Source organism: Populus euphratica, unplaced genomic scaffold, assembly GCF_000495115.2.
Source record: "Populus euphratica unplaced genomic scaffold, PopEup_1.0 scaffold6.1, whole genome shotgun sequence".
In the NCBI taxonomy this organism is placed as follows: domain Eukaryota; kingdom Viridiplantae; phylum Streptophyta; class Magnoliopsida; order Malpighiales; family Salicaceae; genus Populus; species Populus euphratica.
In genome coordinates, this window is record NW_011499849.1 from 1,043,347 (window position 1) to 1,070,418 (window position 27,072).

General features: G+C 33.7%; 3 protein-coding genes across 6 annotated transcripts; 2 read left to right on the forward strand and 1 right to left on the reverse strand.

The window, feature by feature from the left end:
* The first annotated feature begins 2,677 nt into the window (after window positions 1-2,677).
* LOC105120439 (Cysteine proteinases superfamily protein) lies at window positions 2,678-10,863 on the forward strand. Of its 2 annotated transcripts, none has more exons than XM_011018630.1 (16): window positions 2,678-2,936; window positions 3,241-3,566; window positions 3,659-3,749; window positions 3,858-3,907; window positions 4,530-4,715; window positions 4,795-4,870; window positions 5,215-5,323; window positions 5,738-5,797; window positions 6,560-6,691; window positions 6,932-7,132; window positions 7,221-7,276; window positions 7,350-7,443; window positions 7,914-8,004; window positions 8,686-8,805; window positions 9,180-9,605; window positions 9,756-10,862. In XM_011018630.1, exons 1-16 carry the CDS (start codon window positions 2,861-2,863, stop codon window positions 10,584-10,586), a joined length of 2,925 nt encoding a protein of 974 aa, XP_011016932.1. In that variant the 5' UTR covers window positions 2,678-2,860; the 3' UTR covers window positions 10,587-10,862. The 2 variants fall into 2 exon arrangements, with proteins under 2 accessions (XP_011016932.1, XP_011016931.1); XM_011018629.1 differs by having other exon boundaries at window positions 2,679-2,936; window positions 9,753-10,863.
* A 5,504-nt stretch (window positions 10,864-16,367) lies between these two features.
* On the forward strand, window positions 16,368-20,185 carry LOC105120440 (O-fucosyltransferase family protein). 2 transcript variants are annotated; one of them, XM_011018632.1, is made up of 10 exons: window positions 16,368-16,651; window positions 16,731-16,793; window positions 16,902-16,983; window positions 17,099-17,169; window positions 17,285-17,384; window positions 17,533-17,671; window positions 18,227-18,497; window positions 18,858-19,085; window positions 19,243-19,440; window positions 19,740-20,185. In XM_011018632.1, the coding sequence occupies exons 1-10, from the start codon at window positions 16,526-16,528 to the stop codon at window positions 19,947-19,949; spliced, it is 1,488 nt and encodes a 495-aa protein (XP_011016934.1). In that variant the 5' UTR covers window positions 16,368-16,525; the 3' UTR covers window positions 19,950-20,185. The 2 variants fall into 2 exon arrangements, with proteins under 2 accessions (XP_011016934.1, XP_011016933.1); XM_011018631.1 differs by having other exon boundaries at window positions 17,285-17,373; window positions 17,468-17,671.
* A 157-nt stretch (window positions 20,186-20,342) lies between these two features.
* Window positions 20,343-26,891, reverse strand: LOC105120441 (mechanosensitive ion channel protein 2, chloroplastic-like). Of its 2 annotated transcripts, XM_011018634.1 has the most exons (14): window positions 26,785-26,891; window positions 26,231-26,401; window positions 26,066-26,116; window positions 25,687-25,844; window positions 25,234-25,332; window positions 24,987-25,084; window positions 24,789-24,902; window positions 24,382-24,442; window positions 23,577-23,726; window positions 23,318-23,428; window positions 22,921-23,088; window positions 22,688-22,801; window positions 22,018-22,074; window positions 20,343-21,533 (listed from the first exon to the last, which is right to left on the reverse strand). In XM_011018634.1, the coding sequence occupies exons 5-14, from the start codon at window positions 25,255-25,257 to the stop codon at window positions 20,691-20,693; spliced, it is 1,740 nt and encodes a 579-aa protein (XP_011016936.1). In that variant the 5' UTR covers window positions 25,258-25,332; window positions 25,687-25,844; window positions 26,066-26,116; window positions 26,231-26,401; window positions 26,785-26,891; the 3' UTR covers window positions 20,343-20,690. The 2 variants fall into 2 exon arrangements, with proteins under 2 accessions (XP_011016936.1, XP_011016935.1); XM_011018633.1 differs by having other exon boundaries at window positions 25,209-25,332; window positions 26,231-26,883.
* Between the last annotated feature and the right edge of the window lie 181 nt (window positions 26,892-27,072).

Below are 27,072 nucleotides of genomic sequence, written 5' to 3' on the forward strand. Positions count from 1 at the left end.
TTTGGTGCACAAGATGACAGGAATCATGACAATTTCTCAAGGGAAATCTTGATGACAGGGGATTTCAGTCAGACGTTGCATGATTATGATCGAAGCAGTGGTTTTCTTAGGATTAATGAGGCATTGGAGATTGTGTAGTGTTTGTATTTGCAGAATTGTGATGAAATGAAGAGAAGATGTTTGAACTGATCACCTCGTGGCTCATCAACATTTACAAAATCATATACCACATACCATACTAACGTGCATGAAAATAAAAATAAATAAATTGAAAGATATAGTTTAATTGACCAAATTTTATATTTATTTTTTAAAAATTATCAGTTCGAGTTTTATAAATTTTAAAATTATTATAAATTTATATAGTTATTAAATTTAGGGTCTTAAAAAATAAGTTGTGGTGCATATAAACTGATTCGCAATCATAATTTTTTTTAAAAAAATAAAATGAAAAATTATTTAAAATAATATTAAGAGAAAAGAAACATTAACTCATGGGTTATCCACTAATCAGGTATATCATTGACATATTATTAACATTCATTGTTTTATCAATTTATAACAAGAAGCATGAATAGTAATTGAAAATATTTAGAGCATTTCTAATGGGTATGCTAAATAAAAAAATTAAATATTAAAAAATATTATTTTAGTTTTTTTATGTTTATTTAGCATATTCCTACTAAATAAAATGCTAAGATGCCTCTTCCCACAAATATTATTCCTATATATCTCTTAAAAGAATCCAAACCAACAAAATAGAGTCATTAAAAAATTAAATCAATAGAATGAAGCCATATGAAAAAAACATCAAATTTATCAAGAAATAATAAAATGTTTATTTTTTTCATTCTAATATTAATATAAATGGCTCTTCAAATAATTTTTTTTATTAAAGTAAATATAATAAAAAATTATATTTATATTATTTTATCAATTTAATTTTTTTAAATAGCATTTTGCATATGGTTCCAGGGCAGACATCTATTGCCAAGCTGGGTTATCCACTAATCAGGTATATCATTGACATATTATTAACATTCATTGTTTTATCAATTTATAACAAGAAGCATGAATAGTAATTGAAAATATTTAGAGCATTTCTAATGGGTATGCTAAATAAAAAAATTAAATATTAAAAAATATTATTTTAGTTTTTTTATGTTTATTTAGCATATTCCTACTAAATAAAATGCTAAGATGCCTCTTCCCACAAATATTATTCCTATATATCTCTTAAAAGAATCCAAACCAACAAAATAGAGTCATTAAAAAATTAAATCAATAGAATGAAGCCATATGAAAAAAACATCAAATTTATCAAGAAATAATAAAATGTTTATTTTTTTCATTCTAATATTAATATAAATGGCTCTTCAAATAATTTTTTTTATTAAAGTAAATATAATAAAAAATTATATTTATATTATTTTATCAATTTAATTTTTTTAAATAGCATTTTGCATATGGTTCCAGGGCAGACATCTATTGCCAAGCCTTGGGTGCTTTCGAGACATGTATGTGTGCAGGGTTATGTCTTTGCCTGAATGCATGACATCACCTTGTTAGGTTTCGTGGAGACCCTTTGCCCATTACAAAGACTAATTGTTGCGATCTAGTTGGGTCAATTGAGATTCTTGAAAGTTGTGTAACTCAGTTGGATCAGTTAAGCATAGGATCATGTAACATGCCCGAGGCTAAAGAACATTGTTTTGTACACGAGCTTCGAGTTTTTGGATTCGTTATCTAACCTATTAGTTTTTAGACTCGAGCTGAATCTTGTGTTCAATATCTCAACCTTCATATTTCAAGTATAAATCTTGGATTCATAAATAAAATAAAAGGGTTCATGCTATAGTTTCTAAATTATAGTTTTCAAGACAATTTTTTAAACTATACTGAACTAGTTTTTCAAAAGTCAAAAGTAAAAACAAAGCGATAAGCATTTATTTGCTAAACATATTCTACTAAAGTATAATGTGTTGAATCACTGTCTTATGAAATTTTAAAATATTTTTTTCTTGAATCTATTATATCAAAAATAAATTTAAAAAATATGTTATTTTAATATATATTTTTTCAAAAAACTTTGATAATAAAATTTATCACCTTTGAAAACACCTTTTATTGGCTGAACCATCGTGCCATCGTCGATTCTATGACCTGCGTCATCCTAGTTTTTTTTTTTCCCGGCAACCAGTTATCAAAGACATCAAACAATTTTTGGACATAAAATTTGAATATGTGCAACATTAAACCATCAGCTTGTACAATCAAAGACTCTGGGAACCGAACTGAACTGTATGCAGTCAAAGACTCTGGAACACCCACACGTTAATCTAAAAAAAAAAAAACTCTGGGAACCGAACTGAACTGTATGCAGAAGAGCATTCCCCCCTTCTTTTCTTCCTCCTCCTTCTGACCAGTGTGCCCAATTATTTGTTACTTCTTTATTACTTTTCAACAGAAAATCATTTTTTCACTTACCTAACACAACTCTCAATCAACACGCGCTATCAATAGCGTGGACCCTTTGCCATCATGATCCAGACATCAGATCCCAACAAAAGCAGAGCTCCCACCGATCAACGCGTGCCTTTCATCCGCTGAATTGGAGCGTGAACTGCCAATCCAAATTCTAACAAATGACCTTTTATATTTTCTTCCAGCAAGTCGGTTGGCGTTGCCCTTTAGTTGGCTTTGCAAAATTTAGGTCTTTCTTTGATACAATAAATTAAAAATCCGTAATGACGCCTCATAAGCGACTGGGTCTCGGAAAAGTCTCGGAAAAATCTCTCTGATTAGCTGACTCCGTTATTGACTCACTCGCTATTGATAGCGATCTCTCCCGGTAGCGACGATGAAGAACGGGCTCGAAGTCTTCGATTTCAAAGAAGAAAACGAGATAGCTGAATTAGCAGCTGGTAAAGTCTTAGGCAAGTTCAAAAACCCTAGTCTCGACAATCCGTTCATTTCCAAGTACCAGTTTCTCGAATGCTGTACTTGCAGCCACTTTTTATTTCCTTTTATTGAATATTGTAGTAAAAATCATGTAATTGAAGAAGAAATTAGTTATGCCGTAGTACTAATATTCTAAATTGGGAGTTCGAATTATTTTGATTATTTAGGGATTTTTTTTCTTTACTGATTGAAGTAAAAGTAGAATTTGCGCGTGTTTATTGTTTTAGGAGATTAATTTGAGGTTTGATATTACTGATTTTTGTTAACCGTGTGTTCCAGTTGCCCAGGAATGTGATGTTCCTGGAAAGGAATCCGGCAGTTTAGTTTGTGTAGATTCTGATGCTATTGGCTGTGATAATGCTGATACCTGTGTTCAGCCCGGAACTGTTAGAGACGACTTAATCACTGAAGAAGGAAATTCTGGTTCTGATGCTTTTCCCCAACTCACTTCTGTAAGTCATGATCAAGGCTTTTGTTTTCGGGTCGATGATTTTGAGTCGAAAAGGCTTTTCAGTGAACACGAGACGATAATTTCATGCCATGAAGCACCTTTGCCTGGGGAAAGCCAATTGAACCGTGGTCTTAGAGACTCTCCACCGTCCAGTGTATGTTGGCTTCTCCTATGTCTGACGAGTTATGTTTTCAAACATGAAATTGATTATGAAGTCTTGCTTTGCTTTGTTTGAAAATTCTACAGAGTGAGGCTGATGATGGGCAATTAGATGTTGATGACCACATGGAGGATTGTTCTCCATCAAGCCCCACTCCTGATATTACAGAGGCTCGCGGTATTTTCTCATGATATCATTTACTGGATATTGTGCTATCTGTGAGGGTTTTCTTTCTTTTCCTTCTCTTCTTTTTCTAACTTACTGTGGTTTTCTACATGATTACAGTTATTCTAAATGGCCCCTCACCAACCAATTGTTTCAGCTACGCAGAAGTGGTACAAAAAATTTTCTGTCATGAATTAATTAAGTTTATATTGAATCAGGAACGAGACAGGTTTCTATTAAGTTTATCCTGTATTTGATATCCCGTATCATACTTGCTTTAAGTTGTTCAGTGACTTCAGTCACTTAGCAATTGCAGGTTTTCTGATTTTAGTCTGGCTTTCTAGGTTGTTATTCCTGTGTTATTTTCTTGAATTAGCTTATATGTTCTCCAACCTCATACCAAGATTCCTATTTGAGTGTTATTTGTTGCTTGAGTGTCTTGGACATTACGGGCTAATGCGTTTAGCTGCTAAAGGTTGAGATTACAAAGCTTTTTCCATGGCTCTTCCACCTTTTTGGTATGGCATCCAGGTTTTGTTTCTTCTTCTACTTGTTAAGATATGCTGATTGCATTTTGTAAAAATGAATAACCAGTTAGCATTGCACCTCAACCATGTGCTTCATTTTTTTAAAATCAATTAATCAATCCATTTCATATTTGGTTTGGTGGGGATTTTTTCCCCACGCATTATATGTATGCTGTTCAATGAATGGCTACTGGCTCAGTTTTATACATCTTTTCAGAAAGAATTTTCAAGATTAGTAATTATATGTTTTTTGTGTGATTTGCAGGGGGGGATTAATCTTGTTGTTGATTATGTTGTATACCGGGGTAAATATTGTTCTGGGTGTGTGATGACATTTTCTTATGGTGGTGTTAAAATAAATGGTGCAACTGCACAAGGAGACGGAGGAACCTTTGGCTTTGAAGCGGGAATTGATGACATTGTTAGTATTGAGTCTCAGAATCTTCAAAGAGTAAGTTTTAGCTACCTTATGGGAATATAACTTGTGCTATTTTAGCATGCCTAATAAGTTGTATTTATTACGTCTTCAGTTTGGAACTGTAACAATTAAGCTCAACATACTTTCAAAGGATGCAGTACAAGCTGATACCACACATGGCATGTCAGGTTAGTAGCCTTGTAGTGGTTTGGTGCTTCATATTTTGTTTTCATGTATTTTTGATTTTTATGTAACTGTCTCAACATATGCATGAGCTCAATATTGAGGCAATTCACGTGAGCAGTCAAAAGTATTTTAAAGTTCCCCAGCTAATTGCTATTCTAGCATTTCAGACACAATATATATGAACACAATATTGCAAATTTGTGAAATTGGTGATGCATGTACAGTGGATTTGCCTCAATATTGAGTTCATTGATCTGATGAGTTGCAATTTTTTTTTTTGTATGATTATATCATGCACAACTAGAGTTCCTTGCTCTTAATTTGCTAATTTAATTTGTTGGTGTAGGTGTGGAGGAGTTGGAGGTTGCAGTTGTGGAGCCAAATTGGTCCAGGAAATGGGAAGAGATTTCATCTTTAAACTTGAAGTACTCAGCTCTACTGAGCGTTATACATGAGTAAGTTTGCTAAATTGCTGCCATCTGATGTTATTTGTTACAAGTTAGCTTTCATCTAATTTTCTATGCGTCATGCTTAAATTACACTTGGAGGCTTGTGCCAATGCCTCCAATGAAGGTACTATTTTACCCATTAAATAACTTCTTTTGCTTTCCATGTAGTGCCAGTTTATATCAGCTAAAAACTTGTTTGTTGCTTGGCCACAACTTTTGAATACTTATCCATCCTGTTGGTATGCTAAAAATTACTTAGCTCAAGGATAGAAAGATTTGTGTTTGCTAAATGTTGAGGAAGGCTGGCTTGGCAGTCTCTTCTCTCTCTCTGGGTTTTTTTTTTTTGGTGAATTTTTATTGCTGCCCTATTATTATATCAATTTACTTTTCTTGCCTTTTCTTTTCTCCATTTGCTTGCAGTATGGATATTGCAATGGATGGAGGAGAGGACTTACTTCAACAGAGGCGTTATTTCCCAAAGTGAGTAATAGCCCCCTTAGTGTTGGGCAATGAAATGTATTTCTTGGTTCTCTTGCCACCCTGCTTCAATTCATCTGTTGGTTCCAGATTCCTTTGTGTTTTCATGTCTCAATATTCTCCACTTTACTTATGGATCAAACTGCATTAAAATTATTCAAATTCATATCAATTACATTCTGGGGCTGTTTTTTATTGTTTATAAAGGTAAATTAGGTATCTTAGTTCTTGATCTTTCCTACCATCTTAAGATTCAGTCAAAACAAATTCATCTTTGGTTTTGTGGGATAGGTTTTCTATCTATTGCTGATGAACATATTAGTGTTAATCATTAAAGCAGCAGTGAGTGGCCCTTGGGCTTAAGTGTTCTTTCTTCCTTTCTTCCACCATGTAAACATTTATTATTGTCCCAGAAGATTTAAATGCAAGCTTCCCCCCTTAACCTCCAAATGAAGTGTGCTTTGAGATATATGTTAATATGAAAACTGTATAAGAAAAATTTGACAGAATTTTCCATCTGAGTTTCATCCGCTTTGCAGAATGTGCTTTTACATGAAGGTTCTGGACTTCTATAATTTTGAAACCGATAATAGTAGTTTTTATTCATGTGCTTGTGCGCTGTGTGCATATTCATTGATTTCTAATCCTCAGAGAAGATGTTCTGTCTCCTTTGCACCAGCGGGATATGTAAATCTTTTGCTGTTAGTACAGACACATGCTGTAGTTGTTATCGTAAGTTACTGAATAATCTTGGCACTTAAACAGTTTTGATGTGGAGTTCGAAGATGTTATCTATCCAAAAGGGGATTCAGATGCAGTTTCCATTAGCAAGAGAGATGTTGATCTATTACAACCAGAGACTTTCATCAATGATACAATTATTGACTTTTACATTAAGTAAGTCTATGTTGTTCAACGTTTTCATTTAGTTGCAACCAGTCCATTTCTAGTCCTTAGGATGTTAAGATCGTGTCACATAACTTGTTTCTGGTGAGATAATTTCAAAAAGAACTGAGGATTGAGTTTTTACATGCTTTTATTTATTACTATTTCATTCTCCGACATCTGTTAGAATTTGCTATGGTTTTACAATAATGTGCTTTTTTTATGAAAAAAAAAAACGTGATTGGGTTGCAGGTATTTGAAGAATCAGATTCCTCCTGAGGAAAAGCACAGATACCATTTTTTCAATAGTTTTTTCTTTAGGAAGCTTGCTGATCTAGACAAAGATCCATCCAGTGTGAAAGATGGCAGAGCTGCTTTTTTACGTGTTCATAAATGGACCAGAAAAGTGGATATATTTGGAAAAGATTACATTTTCATCCCTGTAAATTTCAAGTAAGAAAATAGTTAAAACAACACCTTTCTTTTACAATGTGATTTTATTCCTCAGCTAGTGTAATTTGTATGCATGTTTTAATTACAGTCTTCACTGGAGTTTATTAGTCATATGCCATCCTGGTGAAGTAGCTTGTGTGAAAGGTGAGTTCTTGGTGGAATGCATGATGTCAAGTGGTGATCAGCCTTGTGTTTATATGTTTGCATCAAATTTCAGATGAAGATACAGCAAAATCTGTCATAGTACCATGTATTTTGCACTTGGATTCTATCAAAGGAACTCATGCAGGTCTCAAAAATCTAGTTCAAAGGTATTACCTTTTATACTTGTTTGTACTTTTTTTGTTTGACAACATATCTGCGCATGCATATTTCTGGACACGCTAATGGGAAATGAAGAGGAACAACAATGGGAATTGGTATTTGATTATTTTGGAATTTCAATATAGTATGACTGCTAAAAAAATAGAGTAATCATACTATATTGAAACTCCTAACAATCAAATAGTTCCATCTTCACTCCCCATCACACTGAAGGTGACATGTCGCTTCAATTTGTCAATTTGCCTGCCACACATGGATAAACCATCATGTTTCCATGTTGATTATTTTTTAAACTGTCATCTTGCTCATGTATAACAATGCAAATTTTATGGCACACCTCTCTCTCTCTCCCATTCATTTTTTGTTATCCTTTTCCTTGATGACCTTCATTTTATTGTATAATTTTCTGAAAGCAACCCCTTGTTATTTATGTCACCTTCATTCACTGAAATGACAGTTATTTATGGGAAGAGTGGAAAGTGAGGCAGAAGGACACATCAGAAGACATGTCTTCAAAATTCTTGAATTTGCGGTTTGTCCCTCTTGAGGTATTTGCCTAGTCTTGGTTAATAAATTTAAGTACTTAAGAGAGTATTACTGCAGAACAGTTCCAATAGAAGCTATCTTTAGTTATCAGGGCATATAGAGAAGGAAAAATGTGAAGGGAGTTTCAGGTCCTCTTTGCACATACATTATAGATCATGATCTCCCTTTAGTATGAATAGCTAAATCAGATGACCAACACTTTAAGCTTATGGAACTGTTTGTGTTATCATAAATGGGATATGATATCTAGTTAATAGAGGAAAGTATTTTCATGGATTAACTTTCATTCAGTTGAAGTTCTTTTCTAGCATTATATAAGGTGGCTTTTTTATGTTTAGAATCCACAATTCATCTATAAATGAAAATATCATTATGTGCAAGTATAATCTGACTGCAACATGTTTTGGGATTTGTTTGCTTGCTCCTCATTTTCAAGTAAATCAGATCACTTTGCAAGTTGTTGCCTAACGATATATTATTACTATGATTCTTAAAAATTCAATGAAGTAAAGGCAATTCTGTATTGCTTTTTGTGCTAAAATAGTGTGTATTTGTGCAGTAATTTGCTGTATTGTCATGGTATAAGCTTCGGCCTGTATGCTTTTGTCTGATGCATGGTTTTATGATCTGTTTGGGTTTGTGTACTGTGATTGTTCTTACATTTTGTTCATGTGTCTTATCAGCTGCCACAGCAAGAAAATTCATTTGATTGTGGCTTGTTCCTGCTTCACTATCTGGAACTGTTTTTGGTAGAGGCCCCTGTGAATTTTAATCCATTCAGAATAAACGAGTTCAATAAGTTTGTAAGTTCACCCCATCAGATGTTTCTCTGAAGATATTGCATTTCTATTTTTCCAAGGCCGGGGGTCTGAACATGGTAGAAAGTTGTGTTTTGAATTCTGCAAGATAGTGAACAGAAATCTCGGCAATTTATGGGAGTGAATCCTGGCAATACATGGGAGTTATATTACCCCTAAACCTTGAACCACGCTGATAATTAACCCTTTTTTTGTTAATGTATGTAGCAAAGCACCCTCAAGGCCTGAACATTTTTATTTTAGACAGGCTGTTTTACTTGAATATTGATACTGTAATTGATTATTTGTTTGTTCAGCCTTTTATATGTTTAGTCGTATTCAGTTACTTTACTTTTCTTGACTTTTCCTTGAATGAACAGCTTAATGGGGACTGGTTTCCTCCTGCTGAAGCTTCTCTCAAGCGTACTCTTATCCAGAGGCTAATTTCGGAGCTGCTTCAAAATCGTTCTCGGGAAGTTTCTTCTGGTGGTTGCAGCAATGAATCTGAGTCTGATTTTTCTGAAATGAACAGGAAAAAATCTGGATTGGGGCTTGTTTCAGAGAGATGCACACCTGCTGGAGCTTGTCATGTTAATTTATCAAGTTCTGATCCTGGCCAGGGCATTGAAATTACTCTATTGGAAGCATCTTCTGTGAGGAATTCTCATTGTGTTGATGATTCTGGCTTAGTTCTCAGGGAATTTTTTGAGCCAGGAGTTGCTGCTGGATCATTACTTACACAGTGTCCATCCTTTGACCAGTCATCATCTTATTACCACCTTAATGATACTATGTCACAGATAGAGGTATTGACCTTATCTATTATTCTAGCTAAATGGTTTCTTAGGCATGCAATTTACAGTGCTTTCTCTTTGTCAGTTGAAAGTGGTAAAAGAGGTCTGCCAACAGTCTCTTTTGATTTTTTATGCTTGACACTTTTTTTGGTTTTGCAGCAGGATGATACAGAAACTGGCGAGCAGTTTGTGTATTTCTCTTCTGGAGAGGCCGTTTTTCAGCAAATTGCAGGAATACCTCCTCAGGATGGTTCTATATCATGTTCTTTTAGAGGCTTTGGGGCTGATGATTCCTGGAATCCAGGGATTTCTTTGCAAGTAGATGACAATGGTTCAAATTCAGAAACATCAGACTCTGCCTCTGATGATTCAGATGTAGGAATCATTGAAAATTGTGCAGTTAAGGAAGATGTAGGTCCATGTCAGAAAGAGAAATCTGATCAACAAACATCTTCTTTGATGGAAAGCATAAAGTGTTTGACAACAAGCCTTGCTGCTGCCTCTAGTGAGATGCTTGAGAATCCTTCCTTTGGAGATATACAAAACCTTGAAGGTAGTGAGGACACTCACAGGATTGATGATGGGAATGAGAATGCCAGCCTCGCCTCTTGTCAGAATTTCTCAGCACCACTGCAAGAGGACAACTTGGTAGAGAATGTGGCAGAGGTCACTCAGGATGATATGCAAACAATTGAAGGTATACATAACCTTGAAGGTATTGATGACACTGACAGGATGGGTCATGGCAATGAGAATGGTAACCTTGCCTCGTGTCAGGAAAATTTATCTGCATCATTGCAAGAAGACCATGCTTTGTTAGGGAATGGATTACATCAAGATTTGCAAACGACTGAGGCCGCAGAGAATGTTGGTGGTCGTGTGATATTAGTAGAATCAGATGAACAGCAAGCTGCAAAGAGGCCCAGGCTCGCCCCTCCGCATGAAGTTGATGGAGAAATCACCAGAAGCCTGTCAAAGGATCTGTATTTGTAATTTAGACTGGAGATGGGAATTTCCCACTTATTTTGTTTACATATAATTGTTTCCCGGGATCGCACTAGATGATGATGAATCAATCTGTGAATAGCCTGTCACGTCTCTGTGTTGACATTAACTGGTGGACGGCTGTAGGAAAATTGTTTAGGTGCAGTTGCTGTCATGGTGATTAGTGATTGGTAGAAGTTCTATATTCTGGCCTGCCAAGCAAATATATAATCGAGCGTATCTATATTTGCGGGCATTTGATGTGATTTGTTCTGCAATTTGTCTGCTACGCGTGGAATATTTGTTGTCATTTCGTTTCGCTTCGCCCACAGAGTAAGTTTAAACCATATACAACTGGAAACTCTCCATGGAAAAGGGCTGCTTTTGTTACTGATTCTATGTGTTCTTGTAGCTTACCAGCAAGAGCAGTGATTGCATGGGAGGCATTTAGTTGCAGCAGGTTGGATCGGCATGTTCAAAGCTTGAGGTCGCTGTTATCATGTCTCAAAAGTAATGTAGATCTCCACAAGAATGGGCCTGGCTAAATTAAGTAAATGGGCCTGATCGTATGAGGTTCGATGAAATGAGAACATATATATATATTCCTTATGTAAATGCATAGGTGTCTTGATTGAAAAACAACAGGGTTTCCTTTCCACGTCACCAGTCTTGTGTTCATTTTGGAGAAACTGTCCTTAGCGATGCATTATTATTTTTTAATCTCTTGCACACATTAAAGTTTGCAGAAAAGATGAATTGTATGGAAATGTGAATGAGAGATGTGAAGAAATAATTAAAATGACTTGTTTGAAGTAAGTGATGATGAATTCGATGATTTAGACAAATTTTGCATGAGTTACGATGATGCAGTGAAAGTAATGAAGAAACCCACACGTGCTTGTACTATTGCCCAAATATGGTAAATTCATGTTTATTTAGAAAGTGTAAACATGTAGATGTGTATTGTAATTTGTATTGTTAATTGAAATCGGATTATAGTGGTTTATAATAAAATGTTAGTTTTAGTATATGAATCCATGATGAGTTGAAATGGAAGACAAGTTTATATCGAAAAGAATCATGTTATTAGAGGGGAGATTGCTGGGTAAAGATCTCATTTAAAAGAGTTGTTCTTTACCATACTTTAATTTTTTAAATTTAATGTAGTGTTTTATTTCAAGTGTTTTATTCATTAGCAAAAGAGAGGAGAGATGAAGAATTAAAGAGATAAATATCAATAGAAAATATTGGTAAAAAATAGAAGTGAATTAAAGAGATGAATATCAATAAAAAATATTGGTAACAAATAGGAGTTACCAAATTTATTGGCATGATAATTGAATTGTTGGCAATTATATGAATTGTTAAATTTAATGAAAGAATTATCGGATTGTTAATAATTAAAAGAATTGTCAAATTGATTGGCTTTTGGCATTGAAGGGAAAATTATCGAATCATTGACGATTAGAAGGATTGTAGAAGTTGTTGATATTAATGGGAGGACAACCATAATAATGTTGATTTAAGGTTTTGTTAAAGTAAAGATGAATATAAAGAATGGTTACTGAGTTGTAGAAATTTGTATTAAATACTAGCAGATTTAAATGGTAATTTTTATGAGTTGAACTTATAATGGTGACATTAAAGGTAATCCCGTGATGTTTTATGAATAATAAATTTTATGGTTAGAGTAATAAATAACTTTTTATATCTTATTTATTTAATTTTAAATTCATCATAAATCATGCTGGATCAGTAGAATATAAAATTTAAATACGTTAAATGATATAATAAAATGGTATACTGATGTAATATTATAGACATAATGGTGTGCGGAGCATGCAAATTAAATGACATACTTTTGGATATTGTAATAATTAAAAGCTGATGTAATATTATAGATTTTTACTAACAGATATGTAAACGTAATGGTATGCGGAGCACGCAAATTAAATAACATACTTTTGGATATTGTAATAATTAAAAGACTTACTAGTTAAAATAAAAATTGGAAATATTATAATAATATGGATTTAAAGTAGGTGGTATGTAAATGTATGTGCGTGTACTTGCAGGGTTATGAACTTTTGAATTTGATTATATATTATTTGTATTTTAATATCTTCATTCTTTCAAATAATTGTGTATGTGATTTGTGTCACTGTATGAAATTGTGTAAAAGTGAAATTCAAAAGTGAAAATTGTATTTATTGAGATGTGATTCGGAAGATTGGATTATGATTAAATATTGAAAAATTGATGATGGGTAAATAAAGAAAGACATGTGGATAACTTGGTAAATTAAAATGCAGAGACTACCAAAATTTTAATATAAAAAAATAGTCATGGTTTTATCAATGAGATGCAAATTATTGATTATATTTGAAATTTAACTAGTTAGAGAAAATTTTAATATAAAAAAATAGTCATGGTTTTATCAATGAGATGCAAATTATTGATTATATTTGAAATTTAACTAGTTAGAGACAATACATGTTCTCTTTGAACATATTGTGGAAAGTAGATCAAGACCTTTAAATTGTTTTTTAATTTGGTTGGATTTCATGTTTTCAAATCATTTTAGGTTTTTTTTTTTAATAATTGTTTTATTGAAGTTCTTAGCATGTTTTTAGAATGTTTTTAAGAGAAAACAAGTTAAAAATTAGGTTTTCAATATCCTAAAAGTTAGACTTCGACTCTTTTGACTCTTGAAAATTGCATAAAAATGAACTTGAAAAATGATGTGTTTTCTCTTATTTCAAAAAATAATTTGAGTGGATAGATGTATTGTTTGTCTATTAAAAAAATATATGTGGGTTTAGCCTTCCGAACTCATTAGTGTTTGTTCTTATTTTAGATTTCTTTTTCTTTTTTTCTTTCTATTTTTTATAAAAAAAATTCTCTTCAAATCAGATGATGTTATTAAAATAATATGCAATTGTTTTTAAGAAGATTGGGTTTTTTATAAGATGATGTTATTGATTTTTATAAATAATTATGTGTAAGCCTATTATGTAAAATTCTTAAAATAATTTGCTCATTGATTTTAATGAGCATAAAACATTTATTTTTATTTTTATTTTTTATTAATCAAGTTTCAAATCTAATTAAAAAAAAAAATGAAACTTCATTTTTTTCCATGTAGATGCATGAAAATGATCAATTCATGATTTTTTAGATTTTTATTTTAAACTTGTTTTTGTGATCATAATAAGTTTTTGTTTAAAAAATAAAACTTTTGATAAAAAAAATTAATTTTTTTCAAAATAAAAAATAAATGTTAGTAAGAAAACTAGGTTTTGATTAAAAGTATATATTTTTTCCTTTTTAGTTCAAATAGTTATAATTTTTGTGAATATTTCTTTTTCTTATTATTATTGCTTTTTATTCAATGAATTATGATAGAAAAAAATAATTTAATCATAAAAAAATGCATTGAATATTAGAGAGATCTCATGAGTTCAAAAAAAACAAAAAACATTTTTCCTTCACAATTTTATTCATTGTTGTTTTTTTTATAAATATTTATTTTTATTATCATATAATTAAATAAGAAATTGATTGTAAAAGGAAAAGTTATTAAACCTAACTAGAATGATTAGTTAGGTGAATTGACCTGGTTCTATCTAAAACATCATTATTTAAATATTAAAACATATTATTTTTATTTTTTAAAAAATAGAGTCAGAGTTTAATCACGTTCACCAAGTCACTCATAGGTCAACTAGGTCAACCAAATCAACTTTTACATGATTTTATTTAAAATTAAGCTTAATTTTAGTGCTTAGTTAGTAGGTTACCATGGCAACCCATTAGGCCAAGCTAAATTTAATATAATAATCAAAAAATTTCTTATAAAATTGCACATGCAATCATACTAATTAAAAAAAAAACTAAAATTATTAAGTATCTGCTGAATGGAATGTGAGTGGTTTCATTATAGATTACAACAGTAAATTGATGATGTTATCTTTTACAAAAAAATAAAATAAATAAATTAGTCATCGAGGGCAATATGATCTTTTCTAAGAGTTAGTTTGTCGTTATAAAATTGATTGACATCATAAAGGTCTTTCTAAAATTACTTAATTACCCATAAAAACAAATAAATCTTAACATGGTGTCAAAAAACTATTTCACCATTTCACTTTAATTTTACAAAGGAAAATGACTTAAGTTCCTTTAAAGTCAAAATTTTATAAAGCTGGCTTTTAGAGGCACTTGTACTTTTATCATGTTTTTTTTTTGTTACAATAAGGGTAGTTGAAAGGTAATTTGGTATTTTTGATAGATATAGATTATTATATATAAAAAAATAGTTGGTGTATGTAACGCATGGTGTTGTCCAACTACCAAATGATGGCATCTAGGGAGGCGTTCAAATCATCTTAACATTCCTTTCACCACGACATGATACATGTGATTAAGCTATCTCTATTTTGACATCAATAACCTTTTTTTTTATTTTTTATTTTTTCCTTGATTTTCGTGTATGACCCTCTAAGTTTTAAAATGAACCCTTTAATTTGTTTTTCATTTATATTTAATTCATTTTTTATTACTATTTATTTTATTTAAAATGATTTATAATTTTTTTTTATCTATTGGATTCGATCCTTATTTTTTTATTAATATTTATTTTATTTAAGATTATTTTTAAAAATTATTTCTTTTGTAATTTCATCATTCTTGATTTTTTTTCCCTACCAGATTTGATTTTTTTTATTTTAACTGCTATTGTTATTGTCTTGAAGATATATATATATATATATATATATATATATATATATATAGAAATTTCAGATATATATATATATATATAATTTTATACTTTAATATTAAAATTAATTAAAATTTTAATTTTTTAATTGAGTCCAGATCTATGATTTTTTAAATTGTGAGTTATTGAGATTAGTCGAGATTTCTTTTGTTAGGGAAGGAAACATTGTACACTTGTCTTTGTATTTAAGAAAGGTACGGGAGGTTAGCCCATGTTTAAAAGATTTGCATGATTTTGCTTTGTATTTTTTTTTAAGTTTATTTTTTTTTAATTTTACCCTTTAACTTTTATTTAATAAAAAATTACTTTGTTATTTTTTCTATAGAATTTTCACTAATTTTAAAAATAATATAGGTTATCTCAAATCTTTTACTTGTCATTCTCTATTAAATTTATTTTTTTATTAAAATTTTATTTTGAATTAAATTAAATTATTTAATCAAATATAAGCATAAGATGAAATTATATTTTATTTTTTATGGTTAATTATTGTTATTGTTTTTGCTTTGTTTCTCATTGATTTTTTTAATCTTATTATTAAATTAATAGGTTTATTGAAATTAGTTAAGTTGAGTTTTATATTTTTTTTATTAATTTATAAATATTAATCTTTTCTAAATATTATTTTTTAATATTAAAAAAAATTTAACTCTATCAACGACGTAAAATAAACCAACTATAAAAGTAATAATTTGTGTTTCGGATTCACCTTACAAGATGGTCGATGAGACTTCTTAAGAATTATTCAAGCAAATTAACCTCTACTTTTATAATCTTAATAGAATTCATTATAAATAATGAAAAATTACCATAAGATAGACACGTTTAACTAATAAATTTTACTTTTATTTGCATGCTGGATTTTTGTTAATTCGACTAAAAAAATCTATTTGGGCCGAGAAATTCGTTAGCTAATCTATCGTGATCAATGATGGGCCGTGGACGTGAATCTGAATCGTGGATTCACAATAAAGAAGACATGTCATTAAGTTCATAGACGACGCATCACTTGCAGCATCAATCCCAAACAAAAAACCAACCGCTTTCCCGTTTTCCCGCAAGCAAACGAAGAGTTACCAGTTGAGCATTCACCTGTGATATCGAATCGGAGAATGAAATTAGCTTTAGATTTCGGAAACCGAATTTAGAAACTGGAATCGGATAACTCATGAAGTACCATCACCAGAATCTGTCACCGAGAATTGCTTTTTCTGGGCTTTTCGTCCTTCTTCTGCCCATTTTATCTCCTTATCTCTTCAGCCCATTGAGCAGATCCTATCCTTTCCTCTTCTCCGTACGCTCTGCTTTCTATTCACAACATTTTTCATATCTATCTGTGCCTGTACTAATCTTTAAGTTCGTTGCATTTGCAGGAGTGGAATGCACCAAAACCCAGGCATTTGCCTCTACTGAAAGCTGCTTTAGATCGCCATATTGTAAGTGTGTGCCCCCCTTTCTTGTTTCTTAAAATTGGTCAAGAAATTTCAAGCTTGCAGTTTTTTACCTTTTCATTCAATCATTTATTTATTTATTTATTTTGTTAGCCTGTTAGACAAAAGAATGAGCTGTGGTCTCCTTTGCCTTACCAAGGATGGAAGCCTTGCATTGAACCCACCACGATTCACAGTAAGCATTAACTGTTTAGCTAAAATAATAAACCAGATTTGTGGTCAATTAAATTAGGAAATAAATGAGAAAATACAATTTCTAACAATGGTTCTTATATTGAATGCTATTCAAGCGTTGCCAACAAAGTCCCAAGGATATATCCAAGTGTTTCTTGATGGAGGGTTGAACCAACAAAGAATGGGAGTAAGTAACTGTATTGCCAAAATACATGTCTGTTTTTTCTTCTTTACTTTTTTTAAATCCATTCTGTGAGAATTTGAGTAATCCTTGCAGTGATTTCTTGTTTTTGTTACTAAAGATATGTGATGCGGTCGCCGTTGCCAAAATACTGAATGCAACACTTGTGATCCCACACCTTGAAGTGAATGCTGTTTGGCAAGATACAAGGTATTTTGTGAGTAAGCTACCTTTGTAACCTCTCTTGCTTTCTAGATTGCTGTAGAAACTCGAGACCTTAAAGTGAATGTTTTCTTGCATGCAGTTCATTCGCGGATATATTTGATGTGGAACACTTTATTGATACCCTAAGTCATGATGTTGCAATAGTTAAAGAGCCACCCAGTGAGTACTGGTGGAGCACAAGAGAGTATTATGCTACAGGCATACGAGCTATGAGAATCAAAACAGCACCTGTCCATGGTTCAGCTGATTGGTATCTGGAAAATGTATTGCCTGTGTTGCAGAGGTTAGTAAATTTTTTATTAAATTGTTGAGGACCCCAATGATTTTATTGTCAGAGTTAAAAGAAAGCCATTCCACGTAATTTATTGAATCTGTTGGGTAATTATTTCAAATTCTGCTATTCTTCTTTTATTAATTTATTTTCCTTTTATGGATGCTCCTTGGTATGTCCTCCTTGCACGTTGATAAGTCTACTTTCAGGCATTCTTTATTCGACTTGTATTCATTAAGGAAAATAATTGAAGAATAGCTAGGTTGGTGACCAAGGGGTGTTGTCAAAATGAAAAACAAATAGAGCAGTGTGGCTTGCTTTATGCATTGATTACTTGGCATCATTTGGTTTGAAGAGCCACATGACAATTAAAACTACTGTGCTTTATTATAAGCTACCTCTGCTTTCAATTTTGTCGTTGCATTTTAAGCTATTCTGCCTAAGTTCACTTGAACTATATTAGTTAATGATTTGAGCTGGAAAATATTCAAGGACCCCAATCAATATATCTTCAATTTACTGCACTGTGTTGATTCTTGCACTCATAATTGAATTTTAATGTTTCAGTTATGGAATTGCTGCCATTGCCCCATTTTCTCACCGCCTGGCTTTTGACAAATTGCCCCCAGATATCCAACGCCTACGTTGTAAAGTCAATTTTCATGCACTAATTTTCGTTCCTCATATAAGAGTGCTAGGAGATACACTCGTTAATCGTCTCCGCCATCCGTTTGAGAAGTTTCATACCTCTGGAACTGGGTTCCTAAAGGAGAGGATGAATGATACCGAATCAGAGGGGTCTGGAAAGTTTGTCGTGTTACATCTTCGCTTTGATAAAGTATGTTCTTCAAATCTTTCAAATGATGAACAGCAACTTTTCATATTTGGATTTGGGAACCTTTTTGGACTATATTAAAGGACTTAGTTGCAGAATTGGACATTTTTTTTTGGAAAGTATGAACTTTCTTGCACTTCATCACTTGTAAATGTACATACCTAGATAATCTTTAAGAAATCTAAAAATTGTTGGTTGATCATGCATTGTCAATTAAAACCTGCATCTACAAATGCATTATAATCACCCATCTTGATGATTGCCTTTGATTACTATCACATACTATGTGTTTATCACTCTAGAATTTCCTTTTAAAGCAAGCATGTTTTTCAATAGCTCTTACCCAAACCTGACCCCATTCAGGACATGGCTGCTCATTCATCATGTGATTTTGGTGGGGGTAAAGCTGAAAGACTTGCTCTAGCAAAATACCGTCAAGTGCTTTGGCAGGGAAGAGTCTTAAACTCTCAGTTCACTGATGAGGCATTGAGAAAACAAGGGCGTTGTCCATTGACTCCTGAAGAGATTGGATTGCTTCTAGCAGCTTTGGGCTTCAGCAATAGCACCCGTCTCTACCTTGCATCACACAAGGTTAGTATTGTACCTTCTCTCTTGAAAATTGGGAAGCTTTACATTTATTTCAGGATTCACAATTTAGTATTGTATGTTGTTTGTCAATTGCCTTGCTGAAATAATAGACTTTGCTCTCCTGTGAGAATTTAACAGTTGGGAGGGATGCCATTTTCAGGTTTATGGTGGAGAAGCAAGGATCTCTGCTTTAAAGAAATTATTCCCCCTTGTGGATCATAAAAAGAGCCTTGCCTCTGCAGAGGAACTGGCAAAGGTTGACGGCAAGGCTTCCTTGTTGGCTGCAGTTGACTATTATGTGAGTTTGCAGAGTGACATCTTTATCTCTGCTTCTCCTGGAAACATGCATAATGCTTTGGTAAGAAGAAAAGATCTCTGTTGATTTATATTTATAAGCATTTGCTATTTGAATAAAACCAAAGTATTTCTTGAAGATCATAGATGGCATTAAGTACTATCCATATCATGAATTTTCATGGGCTATGTGAAAGGGTTAGATCCGATGCTCTCAGTCATATCTAATGTCTCTGGCGAAAGGAACTTTTGCAATACCACAAGTAGCATGTAACCATGATGCACTTTGGATTTTATGTGTGAATATTGTGGTGCAATATGAATTTTGTTGACCATAAGGTGACAGGGTACTTCTATTATCAGGTTGGACATAGAGCGTACCTAAACCTGAAGACCATAAGACCAAACATGGTGATGTTGGGCCCGCTTTTCCTGAACAAGAGCATGGAGTGGCCAGAATTTCAGCATGCAGTTCTCAGTGGTCATAAAAGTAGACAAGGGCAGATCAGGCTGAGAAAGGAGAGGCAGTCGATATACACATATCCTATCCCTGACTGCTCGTGTCAGTCGTAACTGGGATGGGTACTAAATTTTGAGATTGCATTTTTGTCAGCCTTGATGTCCTAGCAAACGCTGTTTGTGGCTTGTACATTCTGATGTTTAGATGTAATTTAATTCAGACTTTGTTTCAGCTTCCGATAATGTTGCATTTAGTAGTCACATTGTAAAAGAAGGGGTGGTGGTTTCAATTTAGCCACTTGTAAAAGCATCTTCTAATGTAGTCCCATTATGAAAGCCAATTTCTGAAATTCTGAAAATTAGGACAAATAATAAAATTGCCAGGCGGCCATGTCCGAATAACGTTGAATCGAAATCTTGAGTTAATGTGGCTGGTAGATAATATTTGTTTACCTTCAGAAACTGTGATTGCTTTAGATAATTGGTCTGAAAGATACATCAATCCGATTTCCTAACTCAATCATCCATCATGAAGATGATATGGCAGAAATTTAAATATAATTCCTTCAACTGAAACATCCGGCGAGTATCCACTGTAAACAGATTCTATAGACCCTAATACCTATTCCCTCCCTCGCCTCAATTCCCCCGTGATTGTTCTGAACCTTCTGATTAGCCCCAACTTTCAATTTGACAATTATTTACACATATAGGCTACTAATAATGACAATGAACTGCATGCAGCTAGGTTTAAAAACACAGCTGCCGCGTTCTTGCATAAATTTAATGGTTAAAGAGGCATAAACTACAACAAGCATCTTGTCACCTTCATCCTGCTAATCGATTTGTGAGGTGCTAGGAACTGTCACGACTGTCTTTCTTATCCTTGCCAGAAGGAGATGGTCCTGCATTCTGGCTGGCAGCCAATTCCTTCGATTCTAAAGGGAAAGTAGATGAATCCATTTCTTCCTCAATTGGAAGAGTTCGTTTTGAGCCCTCCAAAGCAACACCGAGAACAATGTTCTCCTCCAATGAAGGTCTGGTCATTAACGGCGATGCAACAGATCTCTCAATATCCTGCTTAGTCTGTGAAATGTCAGGACTCCCAGTTCTTTCACCGACAGATTCTGTGTTAGAAACTGAGGACACCTCAGGCGTTGCTTCATTAGAGGTTAAGCATTCAGAATTCGGTCCCAATGTCTCCTGCCATCCATCCCCCATATTTCCATTAGACTGCTGTGCTCCAGGACTGTTTTTAACTGAATTGTCAGGCATTGAACTGATAAGTTGAGGATCAGATGCCGAGACATCTGAGACCTTAGAATTTGTGCTGGAGTTGGAGGTAGATTTTGCAATGACCTTATCTCTTTTTGAATCAACAACTGGCATTGATCCAGCCTTGGTATCTGCTTTCAACTCAGATACCAGGGCTGCTTCAACCTTTGCATCTTTTTCCTCATTAGCACGGAGTGAACGATTTGAAGCTTTAACTTTATCTTCACTGTTGATTTTATAAGAGGGCTCAACCAGCAATAATGGATGGTTAGCAGTGGCTCCAGAACGTGTGAAAATGGAGTCAGAAAATGGCACATTCTCCAAATCAGCCTCGCTGTATATTTTCTGTACTGTACGAATGGGTGTGGCAAGCCGAGCACGATGATGGCTGATTACTCTAAGAAGATCCAAGAGGACTGCTTCCTGTACCATTCCATTAACAGTAACAGGTCAGTTTTGCTTCAAGTACTAAGATAAAGCAGATCAGCAGTCGCCCCATCCAATAAGGTTGATCTCTCTTCTATCAGATAAAACAATACATTGTCATTCCAAATGTTATTACGTCAAGTAGATGACCAATAACTGATGGCTTATAGGAACCGAGTGGCTCTGTCATTATTTACTATTAATGGTCTCTCAGCATCCCAAACAATGCTGTCAGAATGCTTGGTTGGTGAGCAAAAGCTTTCTGGACAACAGTGAAATCTCTTTGCTAGTTTTGTTTCAGGTTTCTTCCATATATCCTTCAGTAATAGACGCATAATCACAGCATGGCTAGACTCTAACAGTTGCAACTCAGATACAATAGAGAAAATATTAACAACAGCAATGGAAATAAACTATTTGTCATCATGGCCTATAATATCTGGACAATCACATTTAAGTATTAATAACAAATTAGTGTTACCTTTACGCACAGGTACTCTTCAAAATGTGAGGTTTTCACAAAGCATGAAACCAAAATCTGCATCAGAAAAACATTATGACATGGAAAAAAGGTTAATGTTGTGTTTCTAAATAAGAAACCCATAATAAACACATTTGAAAAGCTCACAGAGTTGAGATACCCAACAGAAAATGTCAAACAATTGGAGATATGATCATCCAGATGCCTTTAAAAACATTACATGTGATTGTGCAGAAATAGCAACCTCTACATGTAAGAGATCTAATAGATCTCTTTTTCTCGAAGAAAGAGAATGATATGTTTCAGTTGATTCATAATTGTGATCTGGGAAACTTCAGGTTTGATTATTTTTCTGATGGTAGATATTCAGTGACACTGCTCAACATTCATGAGCCAGTAAAAACATCATTTCAGAAAAAATGATGCAAACTGATGAAGTCCAGAAACTCAAGTCACCAGACACTTCATGTGTTTGACACTATAAAATGTACAATCATGACAAATAAAGAAATTTCACTACCAAAGAGAAATTAATCAAAAATAAGGCCAAGGAATGAATTCTCGTTATCACTTTCCAGAGGTCATTTCAACTTTCTTGTAAGGGCTTTCATTGTAAAAGCAGGTGAAAGAATCTCAACTCAGAAGAAGTATAATGCAATTAAAGCCTTACCATAAGAGCTTGATTCTCTGGATTGATATTATCCAGGAAAACTCTTCTGTGCAACCTTTGCTGCTCAATTTGTGGGTTTTTGGCCAGAACTTTGCGCATATCAGCTACAATATTCTGCATGTAGAAAATGCGGCTCCTTATCTTATATTCTCCTTTCAGGTCAAAGAAGCACCAAAAAAGTACTAGATTGTTATAAAATATTTACAAGCAGGTGAACCGGTATTGCTCCTCACATTAATTTTTTTGACATCCAAGTGACTGATGGCAAGGTGGGTCTTGATGCGCCAATGGGTCTTCTGGCTAAGATTTCTGACAATACTCACACTGAACTTGTGGTTCGGAATGTGAACAGCTTCACGATCGTCTCCTCTTATAATTGTTGGTGACCACCAGCCCACATGCTGGAACAGCATGAGAGTTTAATGAGATAAAGAACAATAAATGGTTAAAGCACACAGAACTCAGTTTCTTCTCTCTTTTACAGAAAGGAATCATATCATTGATTCCTATTTCAGTTTAGATGAAGTTGACTGAAGAAAAAATAACATGCATATACATGATATGTTCTGAATAGTCTTATTAATACTCCCTATTTTCCTGCTTCACAATAAGATGGAGAAAAGGACAAACCTCAACAGTACCAGAAACTTCGTAACCTTCAATTTTTGTCTGAATCCACTCATTCAGAACAAATGGCCGTGTAGCATGGATCATTATACTTGAAAGGAAATTCGTAAATATCTGAATGCACAAACCAATCAGGTAAGTGAAGATCCATTTAAGGTCAACAAAAATCACATGATGTATCTTCAATAGTAGAATCCACAATGAGTGATTCTAAAACTGCAGTGAGTTGTTGCAATGATATGCCTAGCAAGCCATAATTTACCTCTCGACCAGCAAGCGTGAGCAACACTGTACCAAGTCCTCCAGCTGTGAGCCACTTTTGTGTAGAGAAACCCAGCAATTCCATGAACAGAGATACAGCAGCAATCCAGACTGCAGTATAAACAGCTTTTCCAGCAAAACTAAAGCCCATCTGCCAAAGCAAGAAAAAACTACTTTATTCACGCGCTTAAATCACAAGCGACCTCTCTATAGGTAAATTTATAATCAAGTGAGTCCTTGAGCAAAAACTTCCCAACAAAACAAATGAATCAAACACAACACTGATATACTTCCTAAAACAAATAGAAATATGATGTGCTTTAAAACAAGATAGCTTTCAAGAGAATGGCAGGCGTTCCAACATTTGGAAATTATGGCATGATAGATAAAAAAAGAAGCAGCTTGCACTGGTTATTATGGGAACTCAGCAGAAGGTGAGCTGATGTATTGGCTTGAGATACTTTGTCATCTGGCTACAAATTGGATCTCATTGATTCCAAGAATTAAATTATAGACCACTTCAAGAAACACAGTGTCAAAGAACTATCTCAACCCAAAAGCTTAAACTATTAGGTGAGATTCCAAGATATAATTATATTATTCTTTAACATACAACACATTTAATATGCATAAGACATTCCTAGCATTCTGTGCAGTCTCAGTGTTGGTCACCATATTTAATCAATTATTTCTTCCAAGTGTTCCAGGATGAAAGTATGCACTTCTCCACTACAAGTTCCTGAGAATTGCAGCACTAGAAAGATGTTAAATATAGTAGAAAAATTTAAAAATCAAGGAAAACATACATTTCTCGCATCACTGGATTCATTTGTCTCTGTGATGAATTTTTGTGCCTGTTGAATCAAGCTGTAAAGGGAAAAAAAATGGTCATATCTAAAAACATAGTTCCAAGTCCTCATGTGAAATTGAAAACCAAAATACTAAGACAATCGACAACCTAGAACCTTGAAAGAATGGTATCATATCATCAACATCCAATGATAGCCAACAGCACTTGAAGCTTGAAAGTAAAAGTACAAACAACATGCGTAACCAGAAACCAACATAAAAATTGGGTTGCTAAGTGATTAGTGGAAGTGAAAGAGCTAGCAGTGAACCCATCAACCAGCAATCAAGTATTTGACCATTTCTAAGAGTAACTATAAATGGATATAATTCCTAAAGACTAAATGTGGGACCCAGGCAGACATACCTGGACAAACAATAGGCAAATGCCACCACGGTTGATAATGAACGTACAAAATTCAGAAGTCGTTGTTTCACAGCCTGGCTCACTTCCGATTGTAGAACTACTGGATCTAATGCTCTGCAATATACTGGCTATAGTTAGTGCTAAGTGAATGATGGGTACTGTATCTGGAAAAGAATTAACTCAACTTCTTCCTAATACCTGCAGATGAGTGTTGCTCCAGTCCAGAACAGCAAAGGTTGAAGATACGAGGTCATAACATAATGTGTGCTACTCTTTTTCCAACTATTATCAGATTTCTGCAGGAAATTTCCATAAAGGAGTGGATCTGGAATTATATGATTGAGATAACAAAGCAGGATTAAGGGATCATTAGACCCCTGTTAAAGTAAAAGGCATGTAAGGTGGTAATATAATCAATACATGGAGAAAAATAGTCCTTCCCAACCATATGAGTGGGCCAAGTCCCCATGCAGCAAAGGTAATGATACCAATAGCTGGGATCAATTTAAGCACCAGATTACTTCCACGAAGAGCATCATAGGACCTGCATGACACATCAAAAGTGTTAAAAAGACTTCTTTCTGGACAACACATTTCATAAGAGTGGGGGGGAGGAGATGAAGTATTGCAGGAAATTGTCATGCAATTCACATTTAAGATGTGAACATATTTTTGTGTTAAATACAGTTGATTGTAGTTCAGTTGATATTTATACTCATTTGTGAACTCAAATACCAAATATAAGCCAGAAATTAAGCTATGACCATAGAAAGGGGAGAAAATCTTAACACAGCACTTGCATTAGTATGTGGATATGTGATACAAAATTCAGTCGCCCCATTTGAACAAATGCTCTGCAGGGATGGACACAGAAGATGTAAATGACATGTGAATATACCTTGTAAAGGCCAATGCTGCAGATTTCAGAACAGGAATCTCATTCCCTCCACCTGAAGTTAGAACAGATCGGCAGAGGAACACATTACATCTGGAAGGTACAGGACTCGGTGGCCCACGTATGCTGTTTAGAAAATGAAGACCCCAAGGATCCTGTCGCTAAACATGCAACACGCAGAAATTCCTGTGGTTTCAGACTCTTCTTACACAATAAATAAAAACTCATCATAAAAGAAATGTAACGCAGAGCGAGAATAAAAGAGTAGCATCAATAACCTTCATGGACAGATTGAGATGAGAAATTTAAAACAAAAGACCACTACCACTAGTAATTGGGAGGGATTGCTTCTAAGTAACGTGTAATTCTTTTAAATCCATACCAAGAATTGAGAAGAAAGATTGGCATTAACTAGCTGCACTCTGCTCGCACTCTGTGAAAAAACAGGGAAATATAAACAGACCACAAAAATTTCAGTTTTGTATTCGCTTATTGGACTTCAATTCATGTGAATTTAAATTAAAAATAAAAACGAAGAATTGCTCACAGTATATTGATTATTGCATCCATGACAATTGCGAACCCTTAGTTCATGAGACAATGTCATAGAACTAACACGCGTCATACTCAAATTCAATGTTGAAGATGCTGTTGCTTGTTGCTCAATATCTCAAACTCACTTCACCTTAGAAACTCTAGCCTCAACTATGTTTAAAATCTGATTGCACAGATCAAATACGTATATTACTGTACAGAACAAACAATTATTGAAACCTGCCAAGATCAAATTTTCAGTGCATGAACCAAAACAGAAGCTACATCACCAATTAAGAACATGAATCTTGGAGCTAAAATATTGTAATATAACTTTCTTTTTAACCCTAATGTAACAGGACTTTGACTTAATGCTAAATATTTTAGAAGAGGCTTCGATTTTCCTTCTCTCCACTACTTTCTCAACAACCAAAGACAAAAAGAACTCCAGAACCTAATCAAAATCTAAACTGAAACTTTGAGTTCTTTTATCAGGAAACAAACGATGACACCTTCCGGGACAATTAGTGGGAAAATAAAGAGGGAAGGAGTAAAGAAATTGGATACCCTAAAGTTTCTGTTAAGTTTCTTCGCACTTTCTACTGGGAAAAAAAATTAATGAACGGAGACTTCTTTTGTTAGGGAGAGTTTTGAAGTTGCCAAAATGGTTGGGATTGCGCTAACGTGAGCATGAGGTTGAATTTTGCTAGTGCCCACGTGGTCCAATAGTATTACACAATTTCGGATTTTGTGTAATTCTTTTAGGGATCCTTCGAATTTTTTAATCTTTTATAGCATACTATTTATGTGGATATTTATGTGGCGCCTTGCCGGCTCTGGTCCTTTGCTAACATG